This window comes from Zosterops lateralis (genome assembly GCF_965231275.1).
Source record: "Zosterops lateralis genome assembly, chromosome: 25".
NCBI lineage: Eukaryota > Metazoa > Chordata > Aves > Passeriformes > Zosteropidae > Zosterops > Zosterops lateralis.
Genome location: NC_139785.1, coordinates 1,917,418 through 1,945,278, shown reverse-complemented (window position 1 = coordinate 1,945,278; position 27,861 = coordinate 1,917,418). Strand labels below are relative to the sequence as shown.

Here is a 27,861-nt window from a genome sequence, read left to right as displayed (position 1 = left end):
GGTGAAGGGTTTTTTTAATTATTTCTACATCAAAAGTAGAGGATTTAGGGGAAAACAAATTAAAAAAAAAAAAAAAAAAAAAAAAAAACAAAAAAAAAACCAAAAAAAACAAAAAAAACACCACCAAAATATTTGAGGGCTCTTCTCATCTGGTTCTGTCCCTTTCAGGGTTCGAGAACAAGGCTTTGTGAATTATCCAGAGATTGAACAGCAGCCACAGACCTGAAATTTTCCTCCAGAAAATTCCATTCAGGACAAAATTTAGAGCATCCAGCACTCACTGGAGCTCATGTTGAATACTGGAAAAAAAACCCTTTTAGGTTTTGGTAGTTCTTAGGCATAAATCCCACATGAAACCTGAAAAAAACTGAATTTTGGCCAGGCTAAAACTAGACTGGGAAGGGATGGAAAGGGACTGGGAACCAATCCCAGTGTTCCTGGGGGTCACTGCTCTCCAGGTGGGCAAGTCCCTCCTGCCTTTGCACAGGTGGGGAGCTTGTCCCAGGTATTTGTTATTCCTATGATATTTTTTTTTGTCCTGGAATCATAGGAATGATAACAAAGAACCTGCATATTTAATCTGGCAATTGGCATTTCTTTCACTGGGTAAATATTTAATTCTTTCCCCTTTTTTTTATTTTTTTTTCTTTTTCCTTAGCCAAGATCCCCCTTGTGTGAGCTGTGTTTTCCATTAGCCTCTTAACCCTGGATAAAGAGGAGCAAATTCCAAGCAGCGCCTGCATTTTTGCATTTTTCTCATTTCCCTACCCAAACTCACCCTTCAGCCAGTTGCACATCCCAGAAAATTGCATCATCTTGCAGCCCAGCTAAATGATAGATCTCATTTTTTGGGGAATGAGGTGCTGCTCCCTGCAGGAATTCAGCACTCCATGTATTGGCTCAGCCAAGCCCTGCTGGGATCAGTGATTCCTTCATTTTAACTGCTCAGTCTGTGGTTTGAAGTGAGAGTTATGAACCTTTTTTTTGAGAATTAAGCTTGTCTCTGGGGGTATTTCCATCCTCTGGCCAGCATGGCCCTTAAAATTTCATGTTTGGGGGGAGTGTGTTCTCATTTTTCTGTGCCTCAGGTCAAAGGATTTTGCTAAAAAATGGGTAAAATCTTCAATGTTAAAGAATAAAATCTTTCAGGGGCAGGAATTTTAGAGACAGCAGCCCCAGCAGAAGGAATTTCTGCTGAATTTCTCCAACAAGGAAGGATGAGATGCAGCTTTGTAGCCATGGAGAAATTAGGTCAGACTCCAGAAGACACAGAATGATTTATGCTAATGAAATATTAACTCCCAGCAAGGCGGGGGGAAGATGTTGGCGCTTTCATGGGAACTGAGCACTCAAGAAGAATAATGAAAATTAACCAAAAAAAAAAAAAAAAAAGCAAACACGTGGCAAGAAACCAACCCAAACAATGCCCAGGTTGGACTAGTTTGGGCAGAGAGGTTCTTGATCCTCAAAAGCTGACAGAGCAATCGTTTATTTGTTCATGGTTCAAGCAAATGAAAGCAAGAATAATCCCAAGGAAAATCTCTCCTGTAGCAAATCAACACTTTTCTGTAAAATGTATCTATTTAAGGGCAGCAATCTGGCTTTGGTGAGATGTTTCTCCTTAAAATTTTGTGCCTCAGCTCAATGAAACAAAGCCCTGGCTTTTAAAACTCTGTCCCCACAGAGCTGGGCACACACACAACCCTTGGAGATTCATTGATCCCCCTACAGAGGAATTTAATGCCTCTGAGTACATTTTCTCAGCCTGGCAGATTTAACAGGATGTACTTCCTTATTTTGAGGTAAATACCAGCTGTCACAATTACCAAAGGAAAGCAAGAAGGCAATAAAATACACAACATTTAACAAAGAAAACAGTTCAACAAGATCAGGAGTTTTACAGGGTTGTTTTGCAGGGTTCTGCTCTTATTCAGTTATGATGCAGAGACCAGCAAAGATCAAATTTCAGAATTAAGAGTTAATTTTGAGTATTATTAATTTGAATATTGACCATAAAAGCAGCAAATTTTTTTGTTTGTTTGTTTGTTTTGCTGCATCCTCTCAGACCAGCCAGAATCACATTAAATTCCATTTCTACATTAAAAAAAATAAAAATTGAGGTTTGCTTTGTGTTTTTCCTTGAAATCAAAATCATTTGTCCATTCCAAGTGACTGCTTGAGGTGGAGGATAGAGAATAACAATCTTTTTACTCCTTTTTCAGGCAAAGTGCAATAATTTTCCAAGCAGTGGCAACAATGCTGATCTTTCCCATCTCTGCAGAAGCAGATTTGGGGAACCCTCACCTGTTTTTTCCTGACCTGCAGCACAAAGCCACACATTTATTTTTATTTTTTAATAAATTTATCTCTTTTTTTTTCTTTTTTTTTTTTCTTTTTTTTTTTTTTTTCTTTTTTCTATGGCTTTCTTCTGTCCACACACAGAATAATCAGCATTTTTCTGCCTCAATAAAATCATTCCTCCCCATTTTCCTGCAGCCCTGGATGAAGTGACCTCAGTGGGAGTCGTTTCCCCGATGCTGAAGGAATTTTGGATGGAGGCCACTGGCACTGAAATCTAATCCGGGTCTATGGGAAAAGGGCTGGGAAACCTGACCCCGGATTAAACCCCATTGTTGGTTGTGACTTTCCACAGGACTAAAATGGATTTAGGGCCTTTATTTTCTTCTCCCCACTTGTGTATGGCTTTAATTATTAACCCCAAATAAGCAAATTTTCCTGCTGCCAACCTGCAGTTAATGAAGAGCAGTTGAAATTTGGCCCAATTTTAATTCTGGTTTTATTCAGCTGCCTTGCTCCAGGTTCCCTGACATTTAGGAACTCTCCTTTCCTGGATTTTTGCTTTGGGATGAGAGGTTTATTCAGGGTTTGGCTGTAGAAAAATAAAGTTTCTGGCAAATGCCATCAGTGATTATTACAAGTGGCTCAAACCCCCTTCAAAAAGAAATTCAGCACGAAGGGACTAAAATATATTTTAAAATATAAAATTGGAATATAATTTGGAATAATAGAAATATTTCTATTTATTCTATAGAATAAATGTGTTTTAGTATATATTATATATGTGTGTGTGTTATATATATTATATACATTATAGATATTATATTATTCTATATAACAGGAATAATAGAAATATTTCTATTTCTATTTCTTTTTACCGTATATAGAATAAATACATAATATATTATATATATTATATGTGTTATATATATAATCTAAATATGTTATATTATTCTGTATAACAGGAATAAAATTGTGAATAATAGAAATATTTCTATTTATTCTATAGACTAAACATTTTGTATGCATATTATATATGTGTTATATATAATATATATTATAAACATGTTATATTTTTCTATATAGCAGGAATAAAATTGTGAATAATAGAAATATTTATATTTATTCTATAGACTAAATATGTTATATTATATATATTATATATGTGTTATATATGCGTATTTTTATATTTTATATATATTAAAATATTAAAAATATGTTCCACTATTCTATATAAAATTATGAATAATAGAAATATTTCCCCCACAGCCCACTGTGGAAATCCTGCTTTGATCCAGGCACTTTGGAGCTTATCTATATATATAATTTTTATATATATATATATATACACATATATATATATACACACACACATATTTTTATATATACATTTATATATATAATATAGATATAAAATTTATATGTATATTTTATATATATAGTGTATAAGCTTTTATTTATATATATATGTGTGTGTGTATATATATATAAATATAAGGTTATATTTATATATATATAATAGAAATAATTTTCATTTCAGTGTTTTCTCCCTGCTCTGGACAGAGACAATCCAATGGAGAATCCCCAGGGTCACACCTGGTCCCTGTCGGGGGCTCAGATTTCTCTCCCCTCTCTCTGCAGACCAAACTCAATAACTCCAGCTCCATCCCAAAGCTGCTGCACTGGGCAATTCCTGGGGGTATTTGACCCCCAGAGACACAAAAGGTGCTGGGCCCAGTCGCGGTTAAAGTCAGGCCAGCCCCGAATTCCTGATTTAAGTGTTTTCCTGAGATAAAAACCTTCTGTCCTCCACACATCGCCACCAGCCCCGAGACCGGGCACAAAATGAGAATAAAAATAGATTAATGACCACTGTTCAATTGGCAGGACACCAATCAAGGGAGAGAACTTGCAAAAAATAAAAGAAAAATCAGAGGTTTGGAGCTCAAATTCCCCATTTTGTCCATATGTAAAATCTCACTGGAGCAAGAAAAGCTCTTGGAGCTCCTGAAGAGAAGAGCAGATCCCGAGGGCTGGAGCCTGGCTGGGGCAGGAATTCTTACATTTTTCTCATCTCCCTACCCAAACTCACCCTTCAGCCAGTTGCACATCCCAGAAAATTGCACCATAAATGTGATTTTTTGGGGAACAAGGGGCAGGAATTGAGCTCTCGCCGTGAGGGGAGCGAGACACGGATTGGGCAAGAGCCGGGCCTGTTTGGCCTGGCCGGCCGCCACCTCTTTGTATTTCAATAACAAAGCGGATAAATGAGCCTTAAAAACACCCAACTGTCACTGGAGAAATTCAAGCACCCAGACTCCAAAAAAATACGTGGTTTTTTGTGAGTCTGGCTCTCAAAACATTAACCCTGAGCATCCTAAAGGTGAGTTTATCCTCTGCTGAACCGGGAACAGCCCTCGGGCCTTTGCTGGAACCCGGTTTTGGTGTGCAGAGATTTAAATTAAATCCACACCCAGCGAGCTGCAGGGACACCAAAAGGGGACATTTTCTGTGCCTGGTGTGTTCCACAATTCTCTCATTTAAATCCCACCTTCTCTGAGTGCTTTTTTTTTTTTTTTTTTTTCTGTGTATTTTTTTTTCTGAGAATCGCCAGATCCTAAAACCAACCCCATTTTCTGCACTGTCCCTTCCACTCCCTTTTTTCCTCCAGCTCCCGGTGTCAGAAACCAAAATAAATGTGTGAGACATCGACCTTGCAAAGAGGGGAAAGCGTTAAAAATTGTAAATTTTGCTGTGTTCTGCAGATTTTAAAGCTCAGGGAAATCCTCACACATCGCGCTCGTACATCAGATTTGTCTCAATATTAAATTTCCACGCCTTCTCCTCTATATCTGTTTTTGCTGAGGTTGTTTGGAATCTGATGAGGTTTTGGGGTTTTTTTTGCTGCCGAGGTTTTCCTTTGGTCTGATTCCCAGCACCATCTAGTGACACAACCGGGGATATAAAACCAGTGTTTTATCGCTCTCCTCGATTTTCATGACCTGTTTTGTTTTGTTTGGTTTTATTTTATTTTATTTTATTTTTTACACTCGTCCCAAATTAAAATTCAGTTCTACTCTTAAAAAAAAAAATTACAACATGTCTCAAAAGCCAAACCTAATTATTGCAATTCTTTCTTTTTTTTTTTTTCTTCTTTCCTACGCTTTCTGCTCCAATCTCCTTCAGCCCAAATAACAGCACAGAAATTCCAAACAGAAATTCCCAAAATGCTTTAGGTAGCCTAAAAAAAAAAAAAAATCTGCATTTTGGAAGGAATAGAAAATGCTGAGCTCGGCAATCCCTTCCCCTGGATCCCTGGAGCTGCAGTTGATGCCGACACTCCCCAGCTGAAGGTTATTTGTTTGAAAGATGAACCATCAGCGCCTTGCAGAGTTTGCAAACAGAATATTAACATTTATTTCCCATCTCTCCAGCGCACGCACAAATGGATGTGGCCAATTCCTCGGCACAAATGTCTGGTTTTCATCTCAAGAGCGAAAACCCCAGAATCCCCTTGGGTTTAATTCCCATTTTTTATTTCTGTCTGCCTCCACGCAGCCAGCCCAGCCTCAGGAAAAGAACCCATTGTTCCTCCACCACCGCTCATTTCTGAGCTCGGGAGCTGGATGCACTTTGTTTCTAGAGGCATCAGGGTGAAGGGATGAAAAATAATGCCAAGAACAAACATCCCTGAGTTTGTTCCATCCCCATCTACCTTCTGGGGAGGTGCAACTCTGAGCACTCCCATTAACATTTAAAAGTAACGTGGCCCCGGGACTCGGCAGAATGAAACATCTTAAATCACTCGGTTCCCTCCCTCGGTGGCTAAAAATAATTGGTGGCTAAAAATAAAACCACTCCGGTTTCCAAGGGGCAGTGAGGTAACGGGACACGGGTGGAGAGCCAGGCTCTGCAATTCCCAGCACTGGAGGAAGAGTTTTAGGATGGAATAAAAATCCCTGCCTCTGCAGGAACGAGATCTCCCCCTCTACAGCCAGGGTCACTCAGCTGGGGAAGGATGAAGAGCTCAAGGAAAATGGGAGAGAATTCCCTGAGGTGAGCCCACAACGCTGCCAATGCAGAGCAATTCCTGTAACTCAGCCCCCTCCAACACCACAAAAGCCAAATTATTCCTCTCTGAGCTCAGCAAAGTCCTCCTGCAGCCAGCAGCAGGTTTGGCTTCATCAGCTGCATCCAGCAGCAGCCTGGGATGAGTTTTCCTCTCCATCTCACATTTTGGGTGGTCTGGGATAACAACACTCTGCTCAGAGCCCAGCACTGATCAGCTGAGGAAGCACAGCCAAGGCTGCCTTTGATGATTCCTAAAAGTTCGCTTTGGCAAAGAAATCAGGAGGAAAAAAACTACCCCAAAATAAGGGAAACATCTGAATCTTTTTTCTTGTCTGAAAAAAAAAAAAATTTTTCTTAGTGAGAAAATGGGTTAAAGTGAGGAGCACCCAAAGGAAGACCCATCAAAATGCTCCAATAGCAATAAGATTTATCTCCTTTGTCTTTCCATGCTTATCAGGCCTCTAGATTTGAACTTTTATCTGGGTATTTGTGCAGTATAGACTGGTGAAAAGCTCTGCCAGAAAAAGGATGAATAAAAAGATTGATCCCAAGTTATTTGAAAAGCTGGGAAGTGCTGCACATCCTTTGGGACTGGGTCATCAATTCCGTTTGGGATGGGGTGACCAATTCCATTTGGGATTGGGTGATCAGGTCTCTTTTGGGATAGGGTGATCAATTCCATTCTGGATCTGTCGGGTCAATGGGACAGGAGCACCCGGCCCTGCAGCTCGTCCTGCCCAGGGGAGGTCACTGTTGCTGCACAGAAAGGCTCAGACAGGGCAGGTTTAGGTCTAACAGCACCGTTTAAATGTGGAACACCAGCAAACCCCTCCTACAGTAGCTCAGAGTTCCTTTCCTTCCTCATCTTCCCAGAAATCCACCAAAAAATCAAGCCCACAACCGCATCATTCTGAGTGGAGACTGAGAATTCTCAGAGCTGCACAAAATCCCAACCCCAGGTGCCTCAAGGCATCAAAACCGGGCAGATTAAAATAATTCCTTCACCTTTAATCACCTGCAATTCCAGACCGCACAGCTGAGAAATCATCAGCAATTAACTGTGTCTGATCATTGCATAAAAATTAGGAAATTATTCTCCCAGGGGAGAGGAGCTTTGCTTGTCCTGCTCTGAAGAGGTGAAAATCCTGGGAAACGTCTTGGTTTCCCTCTGAGGGGGACAGAGCCAACCCAGCAGCCCCACACAGGAGGAATTTGCTCACGGTGGAACATTTCAGGGAGGTAAAAATAGTCTGAACATGCCACCCCTGCCATGGCCAGGGAGCTTTTGGATCCAAGGAAAACATTTGGAGGTAACCATGGAGCACCAGCAAGGATGACTCAGGGGCAGGTAGTTCTTGGATAGGAAACAATGGAGATTGTTCAGTGGGCAAAAGGGACGGTGATGTTGTCACCTTTGGGCTGGAGGGGATGGAGAATTCCTTAAGGAGCTGGGAAAGGGGGTCAGCCTGGAGAAAAGGGGATCGGGGGGATCTTCTGGCTCTGCAGACAGGAGGAGGGGATTGGGATCTTACCCCAGGAAACAGGGACAGGAGGAGAGGGAGCAGCCCCAAATTACACCAGGGGAGGTGTAGCCCTGGTTTAGTGCCTGAAGTGTTTTGGTTTTCTGAAATTCTTTACTCAGAGAATTTTCTGTAAACAAAAGAAATATTTTTGTATTTGTAACTTTGTTTTTCATTCCTTTTCTTAGGAGGGACTTCTTGCTGTCCCTCTACTCTGATCAATGGGAGTGAAGAGGTTTGTCTTTGTGTCACCAAGCCAATTGGTCTGTGTGAAATAGTATAAAAGGGAGACACATCCCAAAAATAGAGAAGTCATTTTCAGCCTTCTGAAGTTCATAGTTTGTGTCGTTGTGGTGTAAAACAGCGTCAGGGAGGCTCAGGTTGGACATCAGCAAGAATTTCCCCATGGAAAGGGTGGCCAGGCCTTGGAACTGCCCAGAGAGTTTTGGATCCCCATCCCTGGAGGTGTCCCAGGAATTCCTGGAGGTGGCACTCAGAGCTCTGGGTTGGGGACAAGGTGGGGATGGGCACAGCTGGGACTCGCTGACCTTGGAGGGATTTTCCAACCTCAGTGAAATCCTGGGATTCATCCCAGCCGTGCCCTACTGTGCCCTCCTGCCTTCAACAGGGATTTTCAGCTCCCCAAAAACAAAGGGTTTGTTTCTTTGTGAAGCATCACCCACCCTGCGACACTGTCCCCAGCCACCTCAGATGACCCCATGCCAGTCTTGGCGTAGGTGATGAATGAATGAATGAATTAATCAGGTGGATGTTTACTCCGAAAGCGTGTGACAAACCCAGCAGCGATGTCACAACCCGCTGCCACCGCCAGCACCGGAATTGTCACATCTCAATTGCAGCGCTTGCCATGCAAATGGAGCCTCCACAGCCCTGCTCTGCTTCCCAGGGGAGAGGCTCGCAGGGGAAAATCCACCCTTATCCCGCTCTAGCTCTTCATTTTAAATATCTTCATCATTCAGCCTTTTAAATACTCCTCATCCATTTAGCTCGGGATATATTAACACAGGATTGCATTCACCTTTAGCTAATCACAATTCTCTTTACAGATGAGCTTTAAAATCTCTCCTGATATTTTGTTTGTCACCTTCTCAGTGGCTGGAAAAACCTCCTCCTGCCTTTCTCCATCGGTGCAAACCAAATCTGCCCCCTCCCAAATATGCAAAAGAGGATTTTAAGGAAGGAAACCTCTTGCAACAAAGGGGTTTTATCGGGTGGGTTCAGAGCTGGTATCCAAAGGGAGAGACAGACAAACATTTACCCCAGCAAAGGCTGTTAAAATGGGTGTGTGCACAGGAACGTGTAGCAACAAGGGAGGAGAAAAGAGAGAGAGGATTCACCCTCCCTCCAGAGATGGAAAAGCAGCTCAACCCATGGGCAGCACAGCCTGAATGTTCACATGGGGAGGTTTTGCAGAGCTGCCCATCACAAATCAGTTCATTACAGGTTTTTTTATCACTAGAACTTCAGAGGGTGATGGCTGAAAATGTTACAGCAGGAATCAGAATTCCTACATCAGTGTATCAGGAATTAATCAGGATGTCAGGAGCGTGCAAAGGAGAAAAAAGAAATCCCCCCAGCACAAATAAAATAAAATAAAATTTAAAAAAAAAATAATAATAATAAAAAAAAAAAAATCGGGATTTCTCCTACAGTGCAAACCTGCCTTTCCTCAAAGCTCAGCTCTGTTTATACCGAAAGCTGGCTTGACCCTCACCCCCTGCCCCAGATTATTGCCACTGAAAATCCTCACCCAATCACATCCTCTTTTCTTCCCCCTTCAACCCTTGACATTTTCTCCCTTTCTTAGATGTGTTTAAAAAACCACAGAAATCACTAAAACTGTGGAAAATAACAAAAACATTCCACGCTCTTGGGTAAATAAAACACTTTCCCCAGCTCAGGTTTCGCTGAGTAATAAATTAAATAGTTCTGTGCACAGGAAACTTCCTGTGGGAATCAGGAGGCACCGACTGAAGCAGCAGCTACAAATCCTAGAAAGTAATTTTTGGGATCTCCCTGTGCTCACTGTGCAGGCTGGAACCTGCCCTGCCTCGGTGGATAAAAGAGGACTGGGTGCAGCATTATTAGAGGGTCCAGATTGAAAATTGTTATTGAACAGGCAGGGCTGGAGCTGGAGGTGGACAGCTCACAGCCAGCAGTGCCTGTTTACAGAACAGGACTCATGGGAGCTGTTTGAAATTACAGCAACAAAGGATTCTTTGGAAACATCAGGTACCTGTTGAGGTTGGGAGCAGAACCACAAAATTCCCAGTTAAGCAAACACAAAGCTTTGGAGACCTTGTAGTGTCCACATTCCAAGGGGGTTTTCTTGCTGGATTTGAAAATCCACTTCTCCTGGCCGAAGAATGTTTTTTGGTCCTTTCTGTACCATGGAAATGTCAATTCCTTATCAATATAGGTCAATTCCTGTACCAAACCAGGCCAATTCCTGCTGTGCTGTGAATGTGATCACGAGTTATAAACAAAAAGATAAAACCACCCAGCACAGGGGCTGGAGTCTGGAGGAGAATGGAAAGAGAAGGAATCTGATGTGATTTACTGCCCAATAAAGGCAGTGAGTCACTGCAGTAATTTCCTGTTTGCAGGAGGCCAAATTCTCCCACCTCTGCGAGCGTGGAGGAGTTCCCGAGCTGCTGCCTCATCCCAGGGATTTGCACAGGATATTTACAGGGATAACACAGGGTTTCATGGCACTGAGGGGCTGGATCCTGCCTCCAGCTCGTCCTGGACTCGTGTGCATCATACATCAATAAGGAAAAGCAGGTGGAATGGAAGGAAAACATTCACCCAAACAGAGCAGGAGGTGTTCTTAGAGGAAGCAGACACCCTGTGTCAGGCAAAGTACAGTTCAAAAGTGAAAAGGTTATCCAGCAAATCCCTTTCCCGGGAACAAACTGAGGGATCAGCTGGGATGTTGGCTCGCTGTGGCTTTAACCCCTGACCTGCCGAGCCCTGAGATTTCCCAGGGAGAGGAGAGGAAAGGAAAGTGAACCCCGGCTCCAGCCGTGCCTCTCCCTGATCCATTGGCGTTCCCACCTCCATTAATTGGCAGCAATAATCTGTGGGGCGGGGAGCCAGGGAAGAGCCACGGCAATGCAGATCAGCTGCTGATCTGATTTTGTTCTTGTTCTACAAGCATCAAATCTCCTTTGATCAATACCTGAATAATCCTTTCAACATCCCTGAGCCCGCAGTGGTTGCTTCCAGAGAAAGCAGGAGATGGGATTGTTCAGGCCAGGGAGAGGAGTCACTGCCCAGTTTAAATTATAACACAAATGTGATGATTTTCTTTTAAATCTGCCTCACAAAGTCTGGCTGCTGTCTGCCCAGGCTGATGTCAAAAATAATATTTCTTGGGATTAAATCTGGAATGCTTTCCAGGACACAGCCAGGGAAGAAGATGCAGCTGATAACATCGTAATCCTTTTTTTCAATCTAGGTACTTAAGAGAAATATCTGCTTGTTCAGTTGAAATGGCACAGCCCACAGGGTGAAATACATTTCCCAGGGACATGGGAATGGAGTTTGGATCTGATACTGAGATCTGGTGACAAGGAAATAGATTTCCTGTAAGAAGTGTCCCCATTTGTCATGGTTTAACCCCTGTGGCACCAAACACCCCAGAGTCACCAGCTCACCCCCTGTCCCTGGTAGGATGGGGAGAGAGCTGTGAGAAGGTAAAACAAAAAATCCTGGTTGAGATGAGACCAGTTTAATAAATGAAATAATTGAATTAAATGAGAGAGGGAGGAGAGGGAGATAAATAAACCCCAAGTAAAACAATAAACACAAGGTGCTCTCCCACCAGCTGCTGCACTGAAATCAGTGCCTCGATCCCCCAGTTTAAATATTGGGCAGGACTTTTTACAGTATGGGATGTCCCTTTGGCCATGGGCAGCTGTCCAGCAGAGCTGCTCCCTCACAGCTTCTCCTGCCTGGGAAAATTCCTTGATTTGGGGGAAACACAACTGAGCAAGAGCTGCAGAATCAGTTTGGTATCAAAAGTACTATCCGAAATTTAAAACACAGCACTGAGAACAAAACTCACCCTATCCCAGCTGAAAACCACTTTCAAGAATTCCCAAAACATTTACTTAACACTTTCCTACTACTTTACTCACTTGCACAACCCTAAGTCAGAAGTTTCTTTTCCCTTCCCAGTAAATCAGAATTTAACTTTTCCTGTTGCGCACAGCAGGGGAAAAAAAATAATTCAACTTGCAGTTAAACTTTTTCTTGGGAAAACTCATTTCTTCATCAGCTGCTCAGGATTGTCAGGAAAGAGGGTGGAGCCTTCCCAGGCTGCCGTCCTCCAAACCATACCTGAGTATAAAGAGCAAAGCAGAACTGCAGCCAAGAAACTCTCAAAAGCTGCTTCCAGTGCCTGCTGGGATTCCAGGGCTGGTTTCATTCTTCCCCTGCTGGAACTTGCTGCTCCAAAGACAAGAGGGAAGCTGGACTCAGCTAATTGCATTGGGGGATTAATTACATTGCCATGGTCTCCATGTGATACAGGATTGATTTTTTTTTTTTTTTTTAAACACAACCGAACAGGGTTGGGTTTTTTTTTTCCCTCCCCTCTTCTTTTTCATCTTTTCCTGCACACACACACACCCACAGTGGAGATGTTGCAAACGGTCTGCATGAGTCCTGAGCTCCTTGTCAGCCAAAACATGAGTGAAAGTGAAGTGTGTGGTGGCTACAGCCCAGGCCAGGGCTCTCCCCTGCCTGGAGAAACTGCCAGTCCCAAGAGCTGCTTCCAGCAGAGCCCCTCTCTGCCAGACTCTGGATTAACTGAGCTCAACGTGGAAAGTCCCAAGATCTACCATCCTCCTCCCTGCAAACCTCCAGGGATGCCTGCTCCTGCTGGTAAGAGAAAAAAAAAATCTTTATTCCCATTTCCTCTTTGGTGTTTGTGGCAGCAGCTGATGGAGCTCAGTGACCTGGGGCTCTGAGCAGCACAAATCAAGCTCAGTCACAGCAGAGACGTTCAGCACGTTCCCCTGCTCAGGCTGGGCTGGATTTTGTTGCTGCTGAGGTCAGAAATGGCTCTGGTTCCCAAAGGATGCCCAAAATTCCGGCATTTCTGTCCATCTCCATCCAGCGTTTTGCTGCTCATTTGCATTCTGAATTGCAGGTTTGGTTCTGAGCTAACACACGATGTGACCCGAGTTATTAACATTTCAAAGTCACAGGGAAGTGTGTTTGGTGAATCATTGCCTTTGCAGAATTGAATCCTTCAATTTCTAGGATATATCTGATCCATCACTGGAAACTCTTCCCAGATAACATAGTAACAATCTTACTGGCTTGTTGTAAACTTCTCAAAGAAACCTTACAAATACTCTACAAACAGTAAATAATTCATTATCAAAACACCAATCTATGAAAAAAATGAATAATTTCTAGACCAGCCCGAGAAACAAACTGTGCTTTTCGAGGTCTCGGTGTTTTGATTATTCAGCGATAGGTTCAACACCGAGAAGTGCCAGAAATCTCAGCACAAAACAACAAGCCCATCTCCATTCCAAAGGCACCATTTGCTGCTCGGGATTCGCCTCCCTCCCGCTGGAGGGGTGTCAGCTCTCGTTGCCTGGAGCGGGGAAGGGAAACAAAAATCACGCAACAAGAAACCACATCTTGTGGGGCTGGTTCCCCTGCCAGGGTTGCCTCCTCTCAGCCACCCCAGGAGCTGCACCTTTCCATCTGCTGAGCTCCCCTGGGTCCTCTCCATGGGGCCCAGCCACACTCCAGCACAGATTTTGGTCAGGAATATCGGTTCAGGCTCCTCATGTTTTATTTAACAGCACCAGGAGCTGCTGGCCCAAAGCACCTTTTTCATTTCGGGCTCTTGTGTTGTTTAACCCTGGATTGTGTTTGATGATGAGAGCTGGTTTTGTTCCTCTCACCACGAGCTGCAGTGGGAACAGAAACTTCTCCCAGCTCCAGCATTGCTGCTGGATGACTCCTGCTCTCAGGATCCCACGCTCTGCTTCCCAAAGCTCAGGCTCTCCTCAGAGCTGGGCCTTTCTCTCTAGTGTGTTTTTATTGTGTTCCCAAAGCTCAGGCTTTCCTCAGAGCTGTGCCTTCCTCCCTGGTGTATTTTTATTGTGTTCCCAAAGCTCAGGCTCTCCTCAGAGCTGGGCCTTTCTCCCTGGTGTATTTTAATTGTGTTCCCAAAGCTCAGGCTTTCCCTGGAGCTGGGCCTTCTCCGTGGTGTTTTTTTATCAGGAAGACCCAGATCTAATACATTAAATCTGTAAATTTTTAATGCTAATATCTGTCACTGGATGCGTTTTATATAAAGGTTATTCCAAGGAAGGGGACACACAAGGCAAGGAGGTGAATGCCAGGGTTACATAAAAGGTATTTCAAAAGCTGATGGATTTAAGCTCCTAATCTGGGCAAGTCTTTCAAGTTTGGGGATGCAGGCCCCAGATGCAAGGAAACCTAACACAAACAATCCCAGAGCAGCTTGTTTTGACAAAGAGAGAGCCTGTTTGGACAGTGAGGAGTATTCTCAAATAACTGTTTAATTTCAGTGCAGAAAATCAGTTTCCCTTGAGTCGGAGCACACCAAAAGCCACTGGACAGGGCATCCTTATCTTAATTCTGAACTAATTCTGCTCCTGGTTGTTGCACCGATAACAATTCACCAGACCACAGGACAGGAAAGTGCAAAGGCAGGTTTACCACAACACAGAATGTCAGAGGGGCAGAGGCCAAAGCCCTGCTGACACATTCCCCAAAAGCAAATCCACACTCTGTGGCAGGCAGGAAAACTGAGGAGGAATTTATAAAGGAAAATTATCGAGCAGAGCCAAGGAACACGCAGGGAGATGTGGAAATTTCCCAAAAGTGATGATGAACGTGGGAATCAGAGCCCATTCCCCAGGCTGACCTCATCCTCCCACCCTTCTCCAACAGCTCAGACAACTGTGTCACTTTGAGCACCGTGTTGTGACTTTTCCAGACTCTGAACTTAGCTCTGATCCCCCTCAGAAGCGTTACATGGGTGTGAGAGTGAAGATGCCCGTGCGGGAACTGCTGAGGAAAATCCGACTTTCCAAAGGCTTGGAGCCTCCTCCCGGCAAGGTGAGAATCCCCCGGGGCTGGGGAGGTTCCCCCGGGGCTGGGGAGGTTCCCCCGGGGCTGCAGCATCCCGGAGCACACAGTCACAGCCCGCTGAGTGCTCTGCAGGGCTCACACCTGCACTGCTGCCTCTTCCAGCCACCAAATCAATGCTTTTTTTGCTCAAAGTGGAGAATAAAGCAAATTTCAAACAGAATGAGGGCTGGGCTAGGAACAGGCAGTGACAGCAGGAGCACATCCGTGCCATGGATGATGTGCATCATTCAATCGAGGCAAAGATGGCCCTATAAACAGTAAAAATATCACTCCAGAACCTGCAACAACAGCCCAAGGAGCTGAAAATCTCCCGGGGCTGCTGTAAAGATCTTTATAAAGCTGCCATGGATTCCCCACCCATGGAAATCTCTCCACCTGCAGCCCCTGCTGAGCCAAACCCAATAAACAGCACAGGAGGCAGCTTCACCCTGTCCAGGTGTTCAATATTTGCCCCGTTTCATCCTCCCCTCGGTGTGAGCACCTCACATTGAAGCTGGGTGCTTTTGTCTCCTCAGGAAGCCTCAGCAGTGAAGACGGTAACCAAAGGATCCTCAGGAAAAACAGGTTTGGAAACGCCTCACTGGGTAACAGAGCCTCGTTTCCTAGTGGGATCCTCACTGTGGGGTACCCCAGGGCCAGAGCAGTCCTGCCCCACGGGCAGTGAGCCCTGCTGGTCCCGTCCATTGCAGGAGGCCCCAGCCGGGCACCACCGCCCTGAACGGGTTATCGGGCTCTTATCTGGGGCAGGACTGATGGGAATCTGCTCTGCCTGTGCCTCTCCTCAGCTCTGAACCTTTTCTTCCCCCTTTGTTTTTTTTTTTTTTCCTCCAGCAGAGAAGAGGCGAGCTCACCCTTATACAGAGAAACAGCCTAGACAGGTATGCAGAGCAGCCTGAGCCCCGTGTGCCAGGCTCCCGGGGCAGAATTCCTGTTGTAGCACCGAGGGAGAGAACAGGACACTTCATGTCTGCCTCCCTCCCCCTTCCTCCTCCTCCTCCTCCTCCTCCCCCCTGCCCGCCTTTCTGTTGCCGTTTCAGAGCAAGCAGAGCGCCGGGCAAACCCCCAAAGGCCTGGAGGACCTCGACATCCTGGTGGAGGTGCTGCAGGAGGATCTGAACTCCAGCCAGCCCCGGGAGGAGCCCCGGCACCCCGCGCCGGGCGGCTGCTTCTGGCAGGGATTCCCCGGCGAGCTGCAGCGCTGGGAGGGCGCGGGGAGCGGAGACCCGCAGGGGAGGCGGCAGAGCCCGGCTCGGCTCCACCAGGAGCCCTCCTGGACAGATTTCCACCCCATCCCGCCGGGACAGGCAGAGCTTTCCCTCCGTGAGGAGCAGGGGAGTGTCCAAAGGTCCGGCTCGCCGGGAATATTCTCCAGGACGGGAGAGAAAGGGAGCAGCTGGTGGATGCAGGATGCTCTCCAGGATGGTTTCCCCAGGAATGATTCATCCCAGGACAGTTTCTCCAGGAATTCTCCATCCCAGGACAGTTTCTCCAGGAATTCTCCATCCCAGGAATGTTTTCTGAGAAGTTCTCCATCCCAGGAAGATTTCCCCAGGAATTCTCCATCCCAGGGAGGTTTCCTGAGAAATTCCCCATCCCCAGAATGTTTCCTGAGGAATTCTCCATCCCAAGAACATTTCCTGAGAAATTCTCCATCCCAGGAATGCTCCTCCAGGAATTCTCCATCGCAGGATGTTTTCCTGAGAAATTCTCCATCCCAGGAAGAATTCCCCAGGAATTCTCCATCGCAGGACGTTTTCCTGAGGAATTCTCCATGCCAGGGAGGTTTCTCCAGGAATTCTCCATGTCAGGGAGGTTTCTCCAGGAGTTCTCCATCCCAGGACATCCCTGCCCTCCCCAGCCCAGCCCAGATGTTGCTGGAAGCTCCCAGGGGCTCTCCAGATGTGACCCCAATTTCCTTCAGCCGCCAGGACCTCTCTGCCCTCTCCTTCTTCCAGTTCCAGCTGCACAGGGAGGAAAACTGGCTGAGGAACATCCCAGAGGAAAAACTGCTGGCTCCTGATGAAAATGGCAACAGGTCCTCGATTTTTCTGTAAAAATACATCGATTTCTGTCCCCTGGGGACATCACTTTGCTCTGACCTCTGATCAGAAGCTTCTTTGCTCAAGGGGAGGCTCAAACTTGAACCAATACACAGAATTTTTGGCAGATATTAAAAATAGAAATGCTCCATATTTGCAGTAATATTCCTGAGCTACAGCTGATATCAGGATAAATTCAGGGTGTTAAAAATTTTAAGGATGAGGGGTGCGTATAAGGATTGACCAGAAAATTAAAATCAAACAAAATAAATACTGGGGAAAAAAATTGTAAAAAAAGATCTTTTCCATGCTGCAGACACACTCAGGGTAATTATTTGTATTATTACCTGCTAATAAAAATGGATGGGAGGATTACCCAAAATCACAGACTGGAGCTGGGAGTGGCTGTGCTGCTGGAAATGAAAACAAAGCTTTTCCTGATCCCAGTAATGCCCTGGAACGGGGTGCTTGTGGAGAAAATAGCTATTTATAAGAAAAAAAAATAAATTAAAATATCTAATTCTGATTGTTCCTAACTGAGTTCTCTTGCAGGCTGCTGCACAAGGCTGTTGCCCAGGGAAGGAGGGCTCTGACTTTTGCCCTGGCCCAGAGATTTGCATCCCTCAACAAGATCGACGAGAAAGATGCAGAGAAAAGGGTAGGAGGCTGATTTGCCAAGGGGAAAAAGTAACTTTTTATCACATGGAACCCTCTTTCAAACCCCACCCAAGCACCAAGTACCCTCCTGCTGTCCTGGAAAAGAAGATAAAATGGGAATGGGGAGGGAATGATGGAGCCCACGTGGGAACAGAGCCCCAAAATCCCAACTCCCCTCTTCATTAACTATTAAATGTTGTTGTTTTTAAACTATTTTTTGCCTTTCACTGCAACTTTCTGCCCTTCTTCCCTTCTCAGACTGCTTTACATCTTGCTGCAGAAAAGAACCAGCACCTGATGGTGAGTGACCTGATCTCCCTGGGGGCCAATGTCAACGAGCAGGACAGCTCTGGGAAAACTCCCCTCCACCTGTGTGCAGAGAACGGATACCTGAGAGTCCTGGAGGTAAACTGGGTGTTTATCTGGGGCTAAAAATGGAGTAAAAGTGATTAATGCATGTTCTGGTGGTTAAAAAGTGGAGTAAAAGCAACTAATGCACATTCTGGTGTTTAAAAAGTAGAGAAAAGGCAACTAATGCACGTTCTGGTGGTTAAAAAGTGAAATGAAAGCAGTTAATGCACATTCTGGTGTTTAAAAAACAGAGTAAAACCAACTAATGCACATTCTGTGGTTAAAAAGTGGAGAAAAAGTAACTAATGCATGTTCTGGCGTTTAAAAAACAGAGTAAAAGCGACTAATGCATGTTCTGGTGGTTAAAATAACCCAGGGTTTTCCACATGGCTCTGCTCTGATGGGGTTGCACAGAGATTTGGGGCAGGAAAGGATATTTTTGGCACTGCCAAAGGTCAGGGATCACCTGGATATTCTTCGTTGCAGGTCCTGAAAAACTGCAAGAACAACGGGGTGTGTGTGGAAGTTGATCTGCCTGACCACCATGGTAAAGAGGGAAAACTGAACTGCTCAGAGTTTAGATCCCAAATTTATAAATACAGATTTAACCCAGTCAGAGGCACTGGATTTGACTTTTCCAAGGGTGTTCCCTGCAGGTTTAACACCTCTGCACTGTGCTGCTGTTAACAAAATTTATAAATACAGATTTACCCCAGACAGGGGTCAGGCACTGGATTTTTTTCCCTGCAGGTTTAACTCCCTTGCACTGTGCTGCTGTTAATCTATAAATACAGATATACTCCAGGCACTGGGTTTGACTTTTCCCTGGGTGTTCCCTGCAGGTTTAACACCTCTGCACTGTGCTGCTGTTAATAAATCTACAAATACAGATTTACCCCAGACAGGGGTCAAACACTGGATTTGACTTTTCCATGGGTGTTCCTGCAAGTCTAACTCTCCTGCACTGTGCTGCTGTTAACAAAATTTATAAATACAGATTTACTCCAGACAGGGGCATTGGGTTTGACTTTTCTAAGGGTATTTCCAGGTTTAAACCCCTGCACTGTGCTGCTCTTAAAAAAACCTACAAATACAGATTTACTCCAGATAGGAGCACTGGATTTGACTTTTCCTTGCAGGTTTAACCCCCCTGCTCTGTGCTGCTGTTGCCCACACTGTGCTGGTGACACAATCCCAGAGCTCTGCCAGGGACACCAGCACCGGGAGGTTCCTCACGCTGCGCAAAGACCAAATCCTGGAGGGAATTCTCTGCCTGCTCCAGATGGGAGCAAAGCCCCAGCTGCAGGTGAGGATCACGGCAGGAATCCCTGCCCTGGCTTAAGTGTTCCCGTCCTTGTGCAAGCGCAGGATTTGCTGTCACCTGCAGGTGCTGAATTCATGTCAAACCTCCACCTCCTGCCCAAAACTGGAGGAGAACATGGAGCTCATGTGGTTGCTTCAGACTCATAAACCCCAGGCACAGGATGTTCTTCAGGAGGTAACTATGGGTGCTTTACACTTCAGGATTAAGCAAATATTTAGAGCTTAAAAAAAACCAAAAAACATTACAGCTCTTTTGTTTTTTCCAAGCTCATTTTGGACTCTGTCAGCTAAGAATTTCCAACCAGAGTAAATGGAATAACTGTAATAATATAACAAGATCTCAATTAGAAATACTTAAAACCCCATTTCAAGCCACTGAGGTTCTCCCAACAGGAGAGAAAACACAGCAGAGAGGAAAAAACCCCTCATTTCAGTCCAGTTCAATTGGAAATTGACTGTTCTGTTCTCACCTGTACAGAGCTGCAGCCTGCCGAGTGCTCCCCGAGGGATCCCTGCACTCCCAGAGGAGGATAACTCACCTGAATTTTGCTCCTTGCCATCCTCAGACCTCCTTGATGTCTTTCTCAAAGGTATTTTGTGGTAGGAAGTTGAGTCCAGGGAGTTTGGGGGTTTTTGTGACTCCGCAGCTGGGATGGAGAGGCTCAATCCAGTCCCTGCTCTGCCGTCCCACAGAATGGTTTGGAGTGGAAAAGAACCCCAAAATCATTGAGGTCAAACCTCCACAGAGAGGAGCTGATGGAAAAGATGCTCAGCCCCTCATCCCAGATTTTGGATTTACTCCAGAGCCCTGCCCTGAATTAGTTTTCCTTGCAAACTTCCTTCCCCACCCAAAGGCAGGCAGAAAATGGGGGAATAAATCTGTGGTTTTAGCAGGCCCAGCTGGGCTGGGGATGGAGCTGAGATTTGCTGCTTTGTTGCCTTCCAGGGAAATGCTGAGAACTCTCCTCACCTGCATCTGCTGGGCCTGACATCTGCAAGAGGACAGAGAGTAAAATATAGAATTTATTCTATCCTATCCTATCTGACTGCTGGAGAGATCTCACCTGGAGCCAGAACTAAAGAGCAAACTGAGAAATGAGGGAAATCCTCAGCGCAGGTTTCACCAGGAATTCAGTGTGAGGTGCTCCAGGAAGAATTGGATTCTTCATTTTCCCACAAATTTGTGCTTCTCTGCCCAGGTCTGAGGTGTAGCTGCCCTGCAGTCTGAGGCTCTGAGGGTTTTTCATGCAGGTGTTTAACCCAAGAGAAAAGATTTGAACCATCCAGGGCCTCATCTTGAGGGTTTCAGGCTTAGTATTGAGAGTTTCAGTCTCAAACTACTCTCTACTCTCCAAATTCAATGTCCAGACAGGCTGAAAACCTCAGTCATTTTAAACATGAGTTCTGGGAATTCAGGGCCTGGTGAGTTTTATTTAATATTTTCTGCAGTCTGGCTCTGGATTTGGCCAAGGCTGGAGGGGTCACACTTTAAGGCAGTCTAAGTCCTTCCAAAATAAAACATCGTGCTGAGCATGTATTTTTTTTTCAACAAAACTCAAGCTTTGTATTAATGCAATCAGAATTTTGCACCAATAATGGATTGTAGGTGAAGTCTGGGACAAAGAGTTTCAAATTAGCTCCTTTCTAACAGATCTTAGAGAGGATTTTACCTTTATAAAATTTAAATATTTAACAACAGCTTTTGAAGGATCATTTTTTGGTTACACAGAAGTTGGGAGCACAACAAGGAGCTGAAATGATCCTGCACTGCCAGAAAACCAAGTTTTTCAGCAGAATTACTGCCAGCCAGATAATTTTTATTTTTAATTATTTCTCCCCCCAGACTTAATCTCATTTAATTTGAACTTCTGGTTGCGAGTTCGCTGGTTTCTATGAAACTTCCCTGTTTGCTACATAGGGAGCAATTCTAATTTTACAGAACCTAAACCCAAAAAAAATTCCACTGATCCAGCAACTCTTCACGTGTCTCCTGTCAGGAAAATGGGAGATTTCCCACGTGAAGCCACTGCAGGGTCCAGTGTTTAGTACTCAGCATCTTTGGGGAATGTTTTTAGTGAACCCTTTGCGTTTGCTTCTTGTTAAAAATGAAAAAAAAAAAAGTTTTTTTTCGTGTTATGGGGTTTCCTGAAGTGTTAAGCTCCAAGAGCTACGTTGCACAAGGTGAATGGACTTTAAGGAGTGGCAGTGTTGAAGTGAATTCCAATGGGATTTGGGTCATATTCTGATTATTCTGATAGCCCTGAACAGCTAAAGAGTTCTCTGGTGTATTTTTTTTAGTCTGAGATATAATAATTCATCATCTTTCAGTATTTCATTAAAAAATACATCTGTAATATGTTATTGTCATGATAAGTTGCATAACTCATCCACCTCCCTCCAAAGCTTTCCCTCATGTTTTAATAGTCTTTTCTTTTTCCCTTTTTGCTTCAGCTTTTACAGACCTTTTTCCTCTCTGGTTATTTCTCTCTGTCCCCCCCACCACTCCTCATCCTTTTTTTTTTTTTCCTGTTTTAACTTTTAACTCACATCTGTTCTCACTGAACTTTTTTTATTCATTTGAAGACAATTAAGGAGGAACTTCTGGGTTAGCTCAGCTTCTATTTGTGGGATTGAAGGGTCAGATCCAGCTCCTTATTTTCATTATTAACTGACCAAGAAATCCCACAAGGGATTTCACAATCACAAGGATGAAGCAGAGGGAAGAACAGAATATCATCTATAAGCAACTGCAGGGAAAAAAACCCTGAATTTTCTCACAGGATTTCTTTAAAAATCATAGTAAACTCTCATTTAATAATCCAGCATTAATCTTTTAGTCATGGGAACCATTCAGGTGAAAGGACAGGAGTATTAAATATCCATTTAAATATCATTTATTCAATATACTCAGAGATGAACTTGCTCCTACAGTGTATTTTACCACAGTTATCCATTCGTTGCATTGTTAGTAGGTGGCTTTACATTGTTCCACTGCTCCTTCCTGTCAATAAATACATTTATCTCATGCAGTAACTTGGTTTTTTCTGTGCTTTTCTGTCTTTACTAAGAAGGGACATCATGGAAAAAGCAAATTAAGTAGAGTTTAGAAGGTGAGAAGTGCGTGAAGGTTTTTGTTGTTTTGTTTTTAGGATGGCAGAAATGCTCCAGCATCCCCTTTCCCACCACTAATTCCAAAGGGAATTACAAAAAACCCCAAATTCCTGGCAGAAGAGGCTGAGTCCTTCTTTTTCCCCTTCTTCTCCATGGTCTGGGTGATATTTTATAATTGGAGAGAAAAATCCTCATTGCAGCCACGGCTGGTTTGTTATTGGGTTAAAAGTAAAAATAATTTAGATGTCATTTCTTAATTGGACAGTTTATCCTGAAAGGCCTTGTAGAGACAGGGATAGGAGCCATTTTTGACTTTGTTGGCTGGAAATTATGGTCTGTGAGACTGTAACAGAGATAAGAATTAATAAACATCTGAGTCCAAACAGGAAACAAGTCGAGCATTTAATCCCAACTCCGGCAGAAAAGAAGATAAAAAGCAAGAGGGGCAGAGCAGGGTGAGGCAGGGAAAGGGAAAGGAGGGCAGGGCTGGGTCCCACTGAGCTCTCAGGTCACTGTGGAGCCTCATCCTGCTCATTTCATTGATGTTTTGCTTGTCCTGAGGACAAACATCCATTTTACCACTTGGAAGCTGCAGGATGAGCCCCAAAAAACTCCTTCTGTCTTGCCAACAAGTTGCCACTCCAGGCATCCCTACATATTTATATCCCAGCTTTGGGGCTCCCTTGGCTCAGCAGCAAGGCTTGAGTGGATAAAACATCCCTTTGAGGGTATAAAACCCCAATAAAACATTTCCCCAGTTGGCATCAGGAGGCCCCAGGCACTGCTCTGCTCCCCACTGGATCTGGAAGCTGCTACACCCATGAGAATCCTGCCTGGGAAGGTCCCAGCTCTTCACTATCTCTGTTTGTTATCTCTATCCAGCAGCAGCAGCCCCAGCAGTTTACAGAAGTCTTGTTTTTTCCCCAGCAGAACAAGATCTCCAGACACAGGCACCGAGAGCTGTGTGGGGTGAGGAGCAGGGGCAGAAATCTCACACCACGGCCTGAGAACCCAGAAAAATCACTGTCCTGGGTGACTTTGTGATGCTTGTACCCCCAGTCCAATCCCCAATCCAATCCTATCAAGCAGAAGGAAAAAGAGTAAGTAATTCTAGACCACTACACTGATTTTGAGAAACAGAAATTGGCCAACAATAATTCCTGTTTCTCAAATTCCACAATCACCCATGGCAGGAACTCACAAAAAAACCCAACCAAAACCAACCTGGTGGCAGATTTGAAATTCTCACTTTGGCCCAGGTTGGCTTTGTTTTAGACGAAAGTTTAAATGAAACCTGGTGGCAGATTTGGAATTCTCAGTTTGGCCCAGGTTGGCTTTGTTTTAAACGAAAGCCCCTGGGTCCCTTTGCTGTAACCAGTTTTTGAACCCTCCACAATTATTTCCAGGAAGGCATTTGCAGCTAATTGTGTGCTGGAGGCAGAGGAACACACACCGACCTGCCTTCAAAGCTCCACAACGAGGCCAAAAATATTTCCACCCTCCCAAACCCCGAGACTTGAAGCGTTTTAAGAGCCCCATGAAGCAAAACCCGCTGAAAACATCATTTTAACTTCCTCCAGCAGCTCTTCACCTGGAGGTTCTGTAGGGCTGAAAGTTGTTTTTATTGCAGCTCTGCTGAGGCTGTGATGAAACAATTAAAATTATGAATTTTAATTAAGAAAAAGCCAGAGAGGCTCTAGTGTATCCCTGGTTTGTGCCTGAGGTGTTTTGGTTTTCTGAAATTCTTTTCCCAGGGAATTTTCTGTAAACAGGAGAAATGTTTTTGTAGCTGTAACTTTGTTATTCATTCCTTTCCCCAGGAGGGACTTCTCCTTGCTGTCCCTCTGCTCTGACCAATGGGAGTGAAGAGGTTTGTCTTTGTGTCACCAATCCAATTGGTCTGTGTGAAATGGGATAAAAGGGAGACACATCCTAAAAATAAAAGAATAGTTTTTAGCCTTCTGAAGTTCATAGTTTGTGTCATTGTGGTGTAAAACAGCGTCACTCTAGGAACCAGCAGAAATGAACCCACCGGGGTTTCGGGGCTGTGATTCCCCTCCCAGCCAGGCCTGACCTTTGTGTTTCTGTGGAATCGTTACTCACACTCGCTGCTCTGATCCCAGGGCTGATAAACTTCTGCAGAAGTTTCAGCTCCGAGCCAAGCCGTGTTTGCTGAGCTGAGCCCTGTGAAAGTCCACCCCGCTGACATTTGTGTTGTGATAAGGTCTCGTTCCAGCAGTGCAGTTTATTTTCTTTCCTCGTAGTGCGTTGTTTATTTCCACTTGTCTGTTACAACCCAAAAAACCTCAGCTGCCTTCCCTTTCTGATTAAATAAACTTTGGGGGTTGACTCCCCATGTCATCTCCTCTCCTGGAATCAGAGCTGAAAAAAAAAGTATTTATATTCAAAATATAAAATTTATATTTTAATCCATCAATCTAGAAAACATTCCCCTTGCAAAAATACAGTGAAATGCAAAAGAGAAAGTACTGAATGCAAAATACAAAATACTGACTATAAATTTAAGTGAAAACAAACCACTTCCAGTCACTGCCTTGTCCGTGGGGTTTGAATAAATTTTGGGCTCCCTTCGGCCTCCGATCCTCATTTGTCTAAATTTAAATTGTGATCCAGCTGGCTTTTCAGGATTATCTCAGAATTACCACTCTTCAGGGTTGGGTTTTTCTGGTTTTGAACCCAGATATCCAACCCCTGGATCCAGAAGTCCTGTGGCCATTTGGTCCCCCCAAAAAAACAACTTTATGGTCGTGATTCCCCAAAAAGGATAAACAACAAGAGTGATAAAGAGTAGGAAAAATAGAAATAAATTTTTAAAAAATTAGAAATAAATAGAAAAAATAGAAAAACTGGAAATAAACTATAGAAAGAGGAAGGAAAATAAAAATAGAATCTGCCACTTTCATTTGTTTAAATTTAAATTGTGATTCAGCTGGCTTTTCAGGATTATCTCAGAATTACCACTCTTCAGGGTTGGCGTTTATTTGTTTAGATCCAGAAGTCCTGTGCCCATTTGATCCCCCTGAAAAAACAACATTATGGTCATTATTTCCCAAAAAGGATAAACAACAACAAGAGCAATAAAAAGTAGGAAAAAATAGAAATAAATAGAAAAAAATAGAAAAAATAATAGAAATAAAATAGAAATAAATAGAAATAATTAGAAAAAAATAGAAATAAATAGAAAAAAATTAAAACCAGAATAAACAGAATAAATAGAAATAAATAGAAACAAATAGAGAAAAACTAGAAATAAATAAACTAGAAATAAATCATAGAAAGAGGAAGGAAAATAAAAAGAGCCCCAGTTCACGGGCGGTTGTTGCTCTGAAGGTGACCCCACAAAGCCCCATGTCGTGACCCACATTTGGGGTTTCTTTGCACTTTTTAGGGCCCTGAGTCCTCTGAGAGTTCATTGAGGGCAATTCCTGCCAAAGCCATCCCGAGTGCCTTTGGCTTTGCCCCAAAAATCCCCTTGGCTCTGTCCCAAAAATCTCTTGGCTCTGTCCCAAAAATCCCAGCCCAGCCTTTCCCCAGAAGCCTCCCAAGATTGTTTCAGCTTTTCTCCAATTCCTCTCCAGGTGATTTGAAGCCCAGGGTTATCTCAACATAAATCTCCTCCAGCAGAGCCAAAACCTGCAGTAAATAATATCCAGAGAGTAAAGCTGATGCGGGAAAAAAATAAAGAATAATAATTTAAAAAAATAATAACTTGATACGGGCAGACTCATCAAATATTTGCTCATCAACACATTCCACTCGTGGCTCCTTTTGGCTGAGAAACTTTGATGAAATTTCACAGAGAAATAAAATCAAAATTTTGGTTTGTCTGACTTGTCAACCATGGGTCTTACAGACAAATCAGTTCCTGCTCATTCAGGTGGAATTAAAATAAATGGAATTATGGAATGGAATTAAAATGGATGGAATGGAATTAAAATGAATGGAATGGAATTAAAATAAATAATTTCAAAATCTGATGGCCAGGAAGAAAAATAGCAAAAAATTGGCTAAAATTGGCTAAAAATAGCTTTAAAACGGCTAATAATAGCTTAAAATATTTTTTAAAATTAAATTTTTTTTGTGGTTCTAAGCTAAATTAAAATACTTAGCTTAGAACAGATAAAAATTGCTTAAAAATTGCTAAAAAGAACATGAATCTTGTGTAATAGAGACTGAAAACACCAGTGATAAATTCACCAAGGGGGAAAACAACAGAATTCCAAACCAAAATAATGACACGAGTTTAAAAACTACATTAGGGACGATTCCACAAGTTCCAGAGCTGGTTTTGCTTTGCTCTTTTCAGGAGCTGCTTGAGCAGGTGTGAAATTTCTGTGCTCAATAATACGGTGGTTTTAGATGCTATTTATATTAGCATATTAATATATTATTATATTTATATTAATATATTACTATATTATATTTATATTAGAGGCTCTTAGCTAATAGCTGCTCATTTCCCCATTTCCTCAGAAAACTGAACAGAAAATCTGATTTATTTTAGCCTCCTTCCCCTCTTTTTTCATGCCCTTTGTGAAGCCTGAAAAAAAAAATTTGATTTTTTTTCCTGCCCCTTTTGCCAGCCCGGAAAAAAAATCTGATTTTTAATTTTTTTAGCCTTCCCCTTTTTTCGTGCCACTTTTGCCAGAATGAAAAGAAAATCTGATTTTTTTTTTCCTGCCCCTTTTGCCAGCCTGAAAAAAAAAATCTGATTTTTAATTTTTTAAGCCTTCCACTCTTTTTTCCTTCCCTTTTGCAGCCTGAAGAGCGAAGGGAGGTGATGACAAAGCCAAAGCTGGCAGAGTGACTCAGACATTAATTCCTGGCATTAATTAATCACCGAAGGTTTTATGGGGCTGTAAAACTCCCGTCCCGTTCTGGGGAAAAGGGAAATGCTGAATGTCCCTGCCACAGACAGAAATCAGGATTAACCACAGGGCCCATGTTTATTTATTATTTATTTATTCTGGCCTCATAGATAAAAATATTTCTTATTTATTTATTCTGTCACAGACAGAAATCAGGACTCAGGATTAACCACAGGGCCCATATTTATTTATTGTTTATTTATTCTGGCCCCATGCAGCAGATAAAGGGCTGGAAAATAGTTCCTGGGTAATTAATTGACTTTGTAATTGACTGTTGGGGTTCTGTGCCCGAACTCCGTCCCCTGAGGGATCTCTGGGTCATTTCCTAAAGGTGAATTCTGCCACACCCGGGATGGGGGTTTGGCCCAGCCCTTCTGCACTGGGTGAAAAAAAAACCCAAAACAACAAAAATCCAACAAAAAAACAACAACA

General features: G+C 43.5%; 1 protein-coding gene across 1 annotated transcript; it reads left to right on the top strand.

The window, feature by feature from the left end:
- Positions 1–12,348: 12,348 nt before the first annotated feature.
- Positions 12,349–27,368, top strand: LOC310918918 (uncharacterized protein; the record flags this gene model as incomplete). The annotated part of the gene is made up of 12 exons (XM_083877932.1): positions 12,349–12,800; positions 14,905–15,026; positions 15,575–15,623; positions 15,894–15,937; positions 16,097–16,481; positions 16,959–17,094; positions 17,651–17,756; positions 18,014–18,160; positions 18,593–18,653; positions 19,246–19,412; positions 19,494–19,604; positions 27,321–27,368. The coding sequence occupies exons 1-12, from the start codon at positions 12,557–12,559 to the stop codon at positions 27,366–27,368; spliced, it is 1,620 nt and encodes a 539-aa protein (XP_083734058.1). The 5' UTR covers positions 12,349–12,556.
- Positions 27,369–27,861: the final 493 nt, after the last annotated feature.